At 36.5% G+C, this 12,416-nt stretch overlaps 1 protein-coding gene across 1 annotated transcript; it reads right to left on the minus strand.

Annotated features, from left to right (window-relative positions):
* Window positions 1-1,905: 1,905 nt before the first annotated feature.
* LOC308682122 (uncharacterized protein) lies at window positions 1,906-11,943 on the minus strand (the record flags this gene model as incomplete). Its single annotated transcript, XM_081351612.1, has 13 exons — window positions 11,868-11,943; window positions 11,574-11,638; window positions 10,769-10,877; window positions 10,435-10,657; window positions 10,251-10,352; window positions 10,004-10,110; window positions 8,999-9,144; window positions 4,307-4,360; window positions 3,944-4,052; window positions 3,015-3,237; window positions 2,831-2,932; window positions 2,584-2,690; window positions 1,906-2,056 (listed from the first exon to the last, which is right to left on the minus strand). Exons 2-13 carry the CDS (start codon window positions 11,602-11,604, stop codon window positions 1,906-1,908), a joined length of 1,464 nt encoding a protein of 487 aa, XP_081207738.1. The 5' UTR covers window positions 11,605-11,638; window positions 11,868-11,943.
* Window positions 11,944-12,416: the final 473 nt, after the last annotated feature.

The raw sequence follows: 12,416 nt of genomic DNA on the forward strand, positions 1-12,416 counted from the left end.
TTTTTTTTTTTTAACCGTGCTTAATAACGGCCACAGCCATATTCATAATATAGTTTCTCAAACCTTATTGCTGACTTAAAAGTTTTTTTTTTTTTTTTTTTTAATCTTATCCATATCACAAGTCAAGTATGACAGCTTATTAAATATATTCCTGTCAGGCCACAATCTTTTGTTGCCACATAATAATCACAGTTTATGTTGTTTATGTTAGTGTGGGTGTCTTGCAAAGTCATGCAAAGCTTTCTTTTGCAGGACTACAGCTGCAGAATGAGTCACCTTATTCATCTGTCAGAATATAGACCTTTCTGAAACAAAACTTTTTTTTTTGTAAATTGTACCCTAACCTAGTCATAGGATATGACACTGACATCTCAAAGCTTCTGTTGTGCACAGTCATGCTTATCAATGCAACAAGTACCGTCTGTTGTTCTGATCAGGGTGGAGCAATTCAGCTCACCTGACCTGACCCCTATTATGCATCGCCTACTGCAGAAAAAAACTCCAACAGTTAGCTTTACACTTTTAATATGTATCAAATTGCGGGGCTGCATTTGTGGAATGGTCTAAACAAATTTATTAAACAAAGTATAAATGTGTTGCAATTTAAAAAACAATTCTTCAAATTTTCTTTATTTGATTGTGACTTGGTAAGTACTCAGGGTAGGATTTAATAAGCCTAGGGCTTCAACCTATCCCTGTTGAACGGGTTGAGTATTATTTTGAAATATTGTTTTGTTTATTTTGTTATACATTTTCTTTTTTTTAGTCGTTTGTATATTTATGTGTTTCTTTCTTTTTAATAGTGCGAAATAAAGATTTTCAATTCAAAATCTTCAATTCAGTTCAAATGGAACCAATGAACTGTGTTAGGATGTTAAAAGGAGAGCACTAAAAGTATTATGGCATTACTATACCTTTTTTGTAAATGGCATTATCACTGTTTTGTCTTTCAAAGTAACTTAAAGCTCTATGTACATACTCATGATGAATGCTTTTGCTCTGGTGTGGTCAGCTGAGGAAGACTAATTTAGGTGGTTATCTGTCCTGCATGTCTGTTAAACCTCAGTGGCATTCTTCCTGCTTCTGGTAAGATTATGTATGTGTGATATGACTCATTGGAGTCAGTGGTGGATACACCTAATGATTAGGGCTATTAAGGCAAACACTGCAGGTTAAATTCGAGAAAGGGGTGACCCATGAACTACTGAGAGCCCTGTTACCATTGTAACCCTTGAGCAGGGTGACAGTAACTGCAGCTAACATGCTGTTAGTCATTGTGGATGATGATGCTCAGCAGGGGCGTAGTTTGTGGGGGGGTTGGGGGGGAGATAACCCCCCCAATATTTTAATCTATGCATTACAACCCCCCCAATATTTATACCATGATCACATGAGAAGGAGGCATACCCAAACTTCAACCCCCCCCCCCAATGTTCAAACCAAATCTACGCCCTTGATGCTCAGTAATTACTCTGGAAAATCTCATTATAGGCCATCAAAGAATGGACACAAGCTAAAATCAGATTAGTTAAAAATTAGATAGTTTACAGAGTAGAGAATATTTCATCTATTGAATAAACTCCAGAAACATGTTTTTTTATAATTATTTATTTTGTTCCATTGCACTGGTAACAAATTTATATTGAGGCATGTAATTCATTCAGCTGGTTATTTAAAAAATCTGATTTTAAGATCATCAAAATCTTATATTTACTTTTTTGATATCGACAAAGCAAATCAAAAGGACATAAAGAATGATATCCCATGCCGTGGAATTTAATTCACTTCAGAGTAATCGGGATCATAGTATAAATGATAGACAGATATTAACAGATTTTTGTAACCAATAGCTGTTAAAACAAATAGGCAATCAAGGTGGGTTTTACCAGAGAACAGTGATTTATTCTATAAACCATAATCATAATTGGGCTTTCCCTCCAAGTTGGACTTGTAGAACACCTTGTAGGTTTCTGTGCTGAACATTGTGGCTTTTACAGTGGGATCCGCCAACATATGTTCAGTCCACTTCTTCAGCTGAGGAGTGCTGTCCAAACAGCTGGAAAGTACGAGAATAGGGTGTTAACGTGCAAAGCAATCATTTAGATAGGTCTCATTTAATGATTTTTATAATCCACTAACATGACTGAGTTTCTAATCTTCATCTTAAAGGGTTAGTTCACCCAGAAATCACCAAAAAGGTGGGAAAGACATCATTAAAATAGTCCATGTGACTACAGTGGTTCAACCTTAATTTTACGAAGCGACGAGAATACTTTGTGCGCCAAAAAACAAAATATGCAGGAGCTGGTGTTCTGACATATGACCTACAAGCAGAGGAAGACGCACACGTGGTCACGTATGCGTCGTGGTGCTCTCGTGAGCTGTTGAACCCTTTAAATAATTGTCAACTTGACAAACTGTAATATTAATTTCTTTGTGTGATAAAAATATGTTTTTTTTTAATCGAGGAAATAATCTTTAACCTAATGGTAACATGTCTGAATTTATACCATAACATATGATCTCTCTTTCTCTATTGCTTTTGCACTTAATAAATGTAAGAAGAAGAAGATAAAAACATACTGTTTCAGATCCATCGCCTCCATCCTCTCAAACCAAGGCCAAATCAGGTAGTCAATCATTGTTATTGAATTTCCTCCAAAAAACGTGGTCTTCTTGGTGACAAGGGTCTGACAAAAGCCATTAAATACATAGAGAAAGCACATGTTTATACAGGAAGTGACAACTCAACTGAAAAGTAACCCATGACATCTGCTTATCATCAAAAATCATTATCCCACTCAATTACATTACTGGTATTCCAACCAACCTCATTTAATTGGCAGAGTTTCTCCTTAAGTTCTGCTTCAAGTGCAGACACATCTTCTCCTTTTGCCCTGCTAACAGGGATCTTATAGAAGTAGGGAATCACCTAAAAAGACCATCCATTCATATTGATGAAAACGTGTAATTAATTCAAATGTAATATCCCTGTGAAGTGCATTAGTAAATACCTTTGAGTAATGCTCCAGCAGCATTTTCTGTTGGGCCCTCTCAAACGGGTCGGATGGACACAGTTTCTTCTCAGGGTAGACCTCATCCAGGTACTCACAGGTGATTGGTGACTCGTATACCACCTGACCACTCTGGGTCTCCAGCGTTGGCACTAAACCAAGAGGATTCTTCTTCAGAAACCAACCGGGCTTATCCTTCAAATGGATGTTGATAATCTCATGCCTATGTAAAAGGAATATAAAATCAATTTTGGATAGTGGCTACATATTTAAGAGAGTGATCTTCCTTGCAACCAATACAAAAATTATCTATTTAAAATATCATATGAACACATTAGTCACACCAAAACACTTAAAAGTGCAGTAAGTGATTTCTGAAAAACGCTTTTGAAAATGGAAAATTGAAAAATGACTGTTGAAAGAGAGATGGCTGAGAGACATTACAAAATAGAAAAGGTCTGAGGAATATCACTGGAAAAGAAGGGTTACGATCAGGCAAGAGATTTAGGACCTAAATATTAGAAAAGCTTTCCAGCCCTGGAGAGACCTAAAAAGGCCTGAAAATGGACATCGAGGCTGCATTGTTTCTGCTCTATATATGAGTAACATTGGTTTTATGTGCATGCTGGCGATTAACAATGAACTCTAGCTTGTATATATACTCGTGCACGGTATGTCAATTTTTTGTTCTTCCTTGTCGTTAGTTTGTCTTCTTCGCTTTATTTTTCGCTCTTCTGCTATGATAAAGAGACATCCATTCTTGCATTGTGTGTAAGTGTGTTTTGGGGGCGGAGCAATGAAGAGAGGGGTGTGTTTGGCTTGATTTCAAATATCAACAGTGTTCAGCAATGGTTCTTAGAAATCGCTTGCTGCACCTTTAAGCCCTCCATCTAAATAATATTGCACAGCAGGTCAACATTAGTACTCACTTAACCCCCTTAGCAGTGAGCACCAGTCTCGCTCTCTGAGCAAAAGGGCAGAATCTCATGCTGTAGAGCCGAATAACACCATCCGGCACTGGTCCAGGAGCAGGACTTCCTGTTACACCAATGGAACATATTTACATAATAAGCATGGATTTTCATCAGTATAATTTGGAACACAAGTGTGGAGCCCAGGTTCTTATTTTTAATGGAAAATTAGCCAATATTGTATTCATTTATAAAATCTATTTTATATAATTATATATAATTATGTTTTATCACTTCCATCTGAAAGACATTCTTAACATGCAACAGGATGGTCTGATGGCGAGTTTTCTACAAAAGTCTAATTTCTTTGCTTTCTCTTACCTTTTCCTTGGCATTTTGGAGTTGGAGCCATTTTGGTGATCAGAAAGGTAGAAATAAACAATCAATGGTGAGGTGACTAAAAAAAAAGAAGCAAAAACATTAGCGTATATTGCGAGCGTGTATATTCTTGTGGATAAGAATCGAAAAGCTGTAGCCTACTACGTGTTACATAACGCGCTGGAGGGAAGAAAATGAAAATACTTTCGAGGCTATCATAGGTGCTTAACATTTTTTACTAAAATCTAGCAAATATTAATTTAAGGTTTGCTTACCTGTCGATCCGTATGACCGGTCACATCATGTCTTCTTGAAACAAAGTTGATTTTATATGGACGATAGGTGTAGCTGAAGACCAATGACTCCTCCTCTTACACTCCTCTTACTTTCGAAATAAAGCTCTTCTGCAAAACTTTTCACTAGGCTACGTTTAATAAAATATTCTTAAAAGTATATTTTCTCTGTTTGAAGAAGACCCCACATTCATTTTACAGCTAACGTAGCCTATAAAACGACTAAAAATAATAAACTACTCAGAAGTCTGCACTTCGCTTCCGAGGTGCTTATTTACAGTACATTTCTCAAATTTTGCTGTGTTATCTACAGTCAGCAATTAACGTATGGAGTGACCATTGAAATCTATTTACTGTAGTAGCAGTTACGGCTGTTGCTTAGCAATGTTCTGTCTACTATCCACGACTTTCCCGAACTCTGACCTTTCCCGTGATCTCTATGGCAACGTAGAACAAGCCGGTAACGAACTTCCGGTTTACGTTAGCCTGAAGATACCGCTATCATAGAGCCTCAACAAGCACAAACAACTTGCTTGGATAATGAGGAGTAGAGCTTAGATCGGGCCCAAAAAAATCAAGCTCGACCCTACCTGAGCCCGTTGTGTCCGAGCCAGCCCGACACATTAACTGTAATTATGAGCCCGAGCCCAATTTTGACCCAATCATTTTTAATACGTGGGCCGTTATAACCAGGGGTGGCGCCAGATAATTTTTTAACGTGTGCTGAGGGGGTGCTAGATATATTACATATAAATACTTTTAATAAATTAGCAAAAATTGGCCACTTAATATTTAATATTCAATTATTTTAATGATCACAATTAAAGTATTAATTGTATTAAATTGCACAAGCACAACATTCGGCATTCAATCAAATATTATTAAAGATTTATTATTATTAATAATGTTATTTCAACACAATATCTCGTTATTTCGACATCATATGTGTGCCGAGTGTGCGTGCAATAAGCAAGATGTGCATTTGTAAATCCAGAGACACGCGTGCATTGATTTTTAATGTGTTTTCTGTAGTGTTTTCTGTCAGTGTCTGCTGCAAAGATGAAGTTGACGATCGCCATCTCCGTAGTGAACGCGCCTATAACCTAGAGAGAAATGCATCTTGGATTACATAATCAGAGAGTGTTTCGTTTAAAGACATTTAAAGCTTTCTTAAGATAGGCTATATTTCTCATGTCTGACCCCACTATGTCTCCCGATGCATCCTATCATGGTGTTCACTTTTCATAATCAACATAGATGGAAAAAATGACATTATAATATTTGAACAAATATGAAACTAAATGGTATTTAATGGCTACAACAAATATAGTAGCCTAGGCCTACATACTCTCTATCTGTACAAATTGCTGCACATTCAAGTTAATTCTCGAATTAATTTTCAAATTATTGAAAACAATAAACATACCACTTAAAAATATATACAGTTGTACTATAGCGTTACAAGAAACACTCTTTCTGCGTAGAGGGTCCGTTTATATTGGAAACAACTCCCATTCATTAAATCCTTCAGTTTTCGCGTGTTGTTTGTACACCTGACAACGTTACACGTTGAGCCACAAGGAGCCATTGCTTATCTGTCAGCATTACTACTTGTCAGTAATCAGTTTCACCCGTTTGTACCGCGACGCGAGTATCCCCTGTGTGCTATTTTTATTAAGCGTTAGGCTAAACCGGAACTGAGATACCGGCAACAGGAAGTATCGAGTGTCATGGCGACGCCCATTAAGACTCGCAGGAAAGTTGTGGATAGCTAGGGACGATCTTCTAGTGGAATAATTATTCAACTAAAAGAATCTACTTAGGCTATTAAAATAACGATTTAAATCAGTTTGTGTTGTTCATACTTTTATAGGGCGACCAGACGTCCCTGTTTGCAGCTGATAGTGCTGGTTTTTGGTGTCCTGTCCCCGTTTTACACAGACCACAAACACTTAGGGGAGAGTGGGGTGAGTTGTGCCAGTTTTTACTCAAAGTGACTTTAAAGTGAGGCCATGGCAGTAATGCATTCAACTTAAGGATGTACATATATTTCAGGATGTGGTGCATCCCTGAGAACAATAACTTTGGATCTGAAATAAATGGTTTCAGAAATATAGCTCTTGGAAAAAAAGTGGTCTCATGGCACAACTTGCCCCTGGTGCGGGGGAAGTTGTGCCTTTGGGGGAATACATTGGGGGTAAATTGTGCCAGTGATTTCTGAAGTAAAACAGAACATTTTAATGTTATGAACCATAATGCTATATGAAAGCAAGACAAATTCAATACAAAATGACTAATTTAAGGTTTATTTAGATATTGTCACCCTGGAATACCATAGCATGCGTTTTTCCTATATGGTCAATTGCATAGGGATTTTGTATTGAACATAACTCTGGATCACAGTGTCATAGAGACAAGGGGACGGGCTCATTTTACTCAGACGACCAATCAGTCTCTCAGGATCATTGTGAAGCTATCAAGCTACGCCCTAGCAACCATTTAGAGCACCATAGCAACACAATATATGATATTTGTGAATCATTTCAGGCAAAAAGGCTTTGGCAATAGATGCCTGTTGACATAGCGCTGTCTGTCAATTATGTAACATATAAGAATAAAGTGACTAGGCTAATTTCTAAACATCCTATTGTGACATAGGCCACTTAAAAACGGAATAAAACTTCTCTTTAATAACATAGTGCAAACTCAAAACTGAAATCAGTGTTAGCTAAATTAAAAAAATAACAGGCAGGCCCAAGTAAAACAATGATGAGGCATGCCCATCTCCTCACTTCTCAAGATTATCCCCTGTGAGTATGTAGGTCTAGGTGGTCTGGATCTGGCACAACTTAACCCAGGCCCTTTGGCACAAATCACCCCAGACCCACAAGTTTGAAAAACTAGCATGATCCAGCAGTTAAGAGCTAACATCATGCTAACTGTATAGACTCATTGTGTAGCCTACTAAAGCACTAAAACATGTGTGAAATGTTTTCAAACTTGTCTATAATTGTTCAGACACTACAATCAAAAAAACCTTAATCATAGAAATTTTACTTTGAAAGGGAAAAAACAGTTTTTTTGCACTAAAATATGCTTAACTCTCATGCCATGTGTCTCTCTTCTTTGGAGGACGAGTAAAAGTGATTGTTTTTCAAAATTATGTGGTCACATGACCAATTTCTTCTATGGTTTTCCAGAAACAAGGGTGGAACTACTTTTGTAATGTGTTTTTGTAAATTATTTTGAAGTAACTTTCACTAATCACTTTCTATAATTTTCAGATTTAAATTGTATTTTAGGCTACTACACTATTAATAGTTAAATGTATATAGGCTATATAAGGTAAAATAAATAATATAAATTCAATTACAAATAAAAAATAGGTTATGACACTGACATCTCAAAGCTTCTGTTGTGCACAGTCATGCTTATCAATGCAACAAGTACCTACTGTTGTTCTGATCAGGGTGGAGCAATTCAGCTCACCTGACCTGACCCCTATTATAGTGCATTGCCTACTGCAGAAAAAAACTCCAACAGTTAGCTTTACACTTTTAATATGTATCAAATTGCGGGGCTGCATTTGTGGAATGGTCTAAACAAATCGATTAAACAAAGTATAAATGTGATGCAATTTAAAAAACAATATATTGTTTGTATTCTGGTAATATTAATCTTACTCTTAAGATTAATCTTACCAGATACAAAGTTTGTATCTGGTAAAATAATATATTCTGGTAAGATTATGTATGTGTGATATGACTCATTGGAGTCAGTGGTGGATACACCTAATGATTAGGGCTATTAAGGCAAACACTGCAGGTTAAATTTGAGAAAGGGGTGACCCATGAACTACTGAGATACTGAGAGCCCTGATACCATTGTAACCCTTGAGCAGGGTGACAGTAACTGCAGCTAACATGCTGTTAGTCATTGTGGATGATGATGCTCAGTAATTACTCTGGAAAATCTCATTATAGGCCATCAAAGAATGGACACAAGCTAAAATCAGATTAGTTAAAAATTAGATAGTTTACAGAGTAGAGAATATTTCATCTATTGAATAAACTCCAGAAACATGTTTTTTTATAATTATTTATTTTGTTCCATTGCACTGGTAACAAATTTATATTGAGGCATGTAATTCATTCAGTTGATTATTTAAAAAATCTGATTTTAAGATCATCAAAATCTTATATTTACTTTTTTGATATCGACACAGCAAATCAAAAGGACATAAAGAATGATATCCCATGCCGTGAAATTTAATTCACTTCAGAGTAATCGGGATTATAGTATAAATGATAGACAGATATTAACAGATTTTTGTAACCAATAGCTGTTAAAACAAATAGGCAATCAAGGTGGGTTTTACCAGAGAACAATGATTTATTCTATAAACCATAATCATAATTGGGCTTTCCCTCCATGTAGGACTTGTAGAACACCTTGTAGGTTTCTGTGCTGAACATTGTGGCTTTTACAGTGGGATCCGCTAACATATGTTCAGTCCACTTCTTCAGCTGAGGAGTGCTGTCCAAACAGCTGGAAAGTACGAGAATAGGGTGTTAACGTGCAAAGCAATTATTTAGATAGGTCTCATTTAATGATTTTTATAATCCACTAACATGACTGAGTTTCTAATCTTCATCTTAAAGGGTTAGTTCACCCAGAAATCACCAAAAAGGTGGGAAAGACATCATTAAAATAGTCCATGTGACTACAGTGGTTCAACCTTAATTTTATGTAGCGACGAGAATACTTTGTGTGCCAAAAAAAAACAAAATATGCAGGAGCTGGTGTTCTGACATGTGACCTACAAGCAGAGGAAGACGCACACGTGGTCATGTATGCGTCATGGTGCTCTCGTGAACGCACGTCGGAGACTGATAAAGGAGGGAAGAAATTACTGAATAAAGTCGATATTTTGTTTTGTTTTTAGGCGCTCAAAAAGTATTCTCGTCACTTCATAAAATTAAGGTTGAACCACTGTAGTCACATGGACTATTTTAACGATGTCTTTCCTACCTTTTGGGGCCTTCAAAGAGTTACTTAAATAGGTGTCAATGGAGCCCCCCCTGAGTCATCGGATTTCATCAAAAATATCTTAATTTGTGTTCCGAAGATGAACGAAGGTAATACGGGTTTGGAACGACATGAGGGCGAGTAATTAATGACAGATTTTTCATTTTTGGGTGAACTAACCCTTTAAATAATTGTCAACTTGACAAACTGTAATATTAATTTCTTTGTGTGATAAAAATATGTTTTTTTTTAATCGAGGAAATAATCTTTAACCTAATGGTAACATGTCTGAATTTATACCATAACATATGATCTCTCTTTCTCTATTGCTTTTGCACTTAATAAATGTAAGAAAAAGAAGAAGATGATAAAAACATACTGTTTCAGATCCATCATCTCCATCCTCTCAAACCAAGGCCACATCAGGTAGTCAATCATTGTTATTGAATTTCCTCCAAAAAACGTGGTCTTCTTGGTGACAAGGGTCTGACAAAAGCCATTAAATACATAGAGAAAGCACATGTTTATACAGGAAGTGACAACTCAACTGAAAAGTAACCCATGACATCTGCTTATCATCAAAAATCATTATCCCACTCAATTACATTACTGGTATTCCAACCAACCTCATTTAATTGGCAGAGTTTCTCCTTAAGTTCTGCTTCAAGTGCAGACACATCTTCTCCTTTTGCCCTGCTAACAGGGATCTTATAGAAGTAGGGAGTCACCTAAAAAGACCATCCATTCATATTGATGAAAACGTGTAATTAATTCAAATGTAATATCCCTGTGAAGTGCATTAGTAAATACCTTTGAGAAATGCTCCAGCAGCATTTTCTGTTGGGCCCTCTCAAACGGGTCAGATGGACACAGTTTCTTCTCAGGGTAGACCTCATCCAGGTACTCACAGGTGATTGGTGACTCGTATACCACCTGACCACTCTGGGTCTCCAGCGTTGGCACTAAACCAAGAGGATTCTTCTCCAGAAACCAATCGGGCTTATCCTTCAAATTGATGTTGATGATGTCGTGTCTACGGTGAAATACAGATTCAATTATACAAAGGAGCTTTTCTTTTCACTCAAAGCAGAAACAATGTTTATACATTAGGTAAACACTAATGCAAGTTTGTGTTTGTACTCACTTAATTCCTTTGGCGTTGAGCACCAATCTTGTCCTTTGGGCAAAAGGACAGAATCTCATGCTATAGAGCCGAATATGGTCTTTCGGCACGGGGCCAGGAGCAGCACTTCCTGTGGCACAAATTAAACAAAAAACATGTTAGACTTGATCTATTGTTGCGATGACATTGATGTATAGTATTGTGAGTCACTTGTAAGGCTACATGTCTCTAATGATCCAAAATGTCTTTTCAATAATGTTTTGCAAAAAAACATTTTCATGCCCACAGCGTATATCTTACTGGATATACTTTATTTACTTTATACTGGATGAAACACACACACACACACACACACACACACACACTTAAAAACATGAAAATGAACTTAAGTTAACAGTCCTTTCATAGACACACGTCCTTAAATGACAACACTAAAATATTTTTAAAAGTTACAGAGGTCAAAGGGTAAAGTTTTATTTCATCCTCGAGCGAATGAAGCTCTTGTATAAATATCATTGCTAATATGCAGTGGTGATTTCATGAAAGTGCAATGTCATGCTGTCGTCAGCATTTAAAGCACCTTAAGCCATAACTATTTTATCAAGCAAATTCTTGTGTACGACATGCCCCGTTTCCTAACATAACAAAGACACACCTGGATATGTTATGTAGATGTTATATAAATGGTGGATTGTAATCACAACACAATTCTGCTCAGTCACGGAGTCTACTTCTTGTGAAGAAAAAAAAGAAAGAAAAAAAAAACACGAGAAAAAAAACCCTTCTCCAGATTGCATTTGAGTCTCTCGTGATTATGATGTCTTACCTTTTCCAAGACATTTCTGAGATGCTGCCATTATATTAATCGGCGTTACCCCGGGAAGAATAGACCTGCAAAGGTTAAAATAAACTGAGAACCATAATTTAATTTAGGTGTATTTCATTAACTAGACGCCACTTGCTGACCAAGCAATTATTTTAGTAGGAAGTTGGATAACCCACTTTCTTGCAGAAAGATCATTGCTTAATTTTATAATGAAATCATCACCATGGATATATTCACTACTACGAACATAAAGGACGGAGAAACATAATTACTGAAAGGAGCAGTGATACTTACCCGTTTAATTGTATGGCTTGTCACAATTTCGGAGATAAATGGGAAATGTATAAATTTATTGGAGAGAGGGCATGGGTCAAATATCAAATGACTAAACTGCAAACGCCTCTTTGTTTCAAAATAAAGGTCCTCAATAAAAAAATACAGCTAGCACACTCAACTTATTTGAGATGTCGAGCACTGTTAGGAAATCCCTTTATCTCTTCTTCTCGACTAAAGATCATTTAGGAGTGCAAAGCATGAAAGGTTTTCTTTTTTTAAAATGTTCCCCCTGAAATGTAACATTTAAATGTGTGAATCTCCCTTTTATAAAGGTACAAAAAGCAATTAAAATCGTTAATTGTAATATATGTTTTCCTGCATGTCTATTTGCGATTTTTGCATGTATTTGCATACTGACTTGAGGTTGGTTTAATCATTACACTGTTGTGTCAACATTTTGACACTTCTCTCTTGCTGCTATGCAACACTGACATTCGCTCCAGAACATGAAAACTTATGTTATCCATTCTGTATATTGTGAGATGGGACTCCTAACACCTAAAGTAT

Source organism: Scardinius erythrophthalmus (genome assembly GCF_964197995.2).
Source record: "Scardinius erythrophthalmus genome assembly, chromosome: 21".
Taxonomy (NCBI): domain Eukaryota; kingdom Metazoa; phylum Chordata; class Actinopteri; order Cypriniformes; family Leuciscidae; genus Scardinius; species Scardinius erythrophthalmus.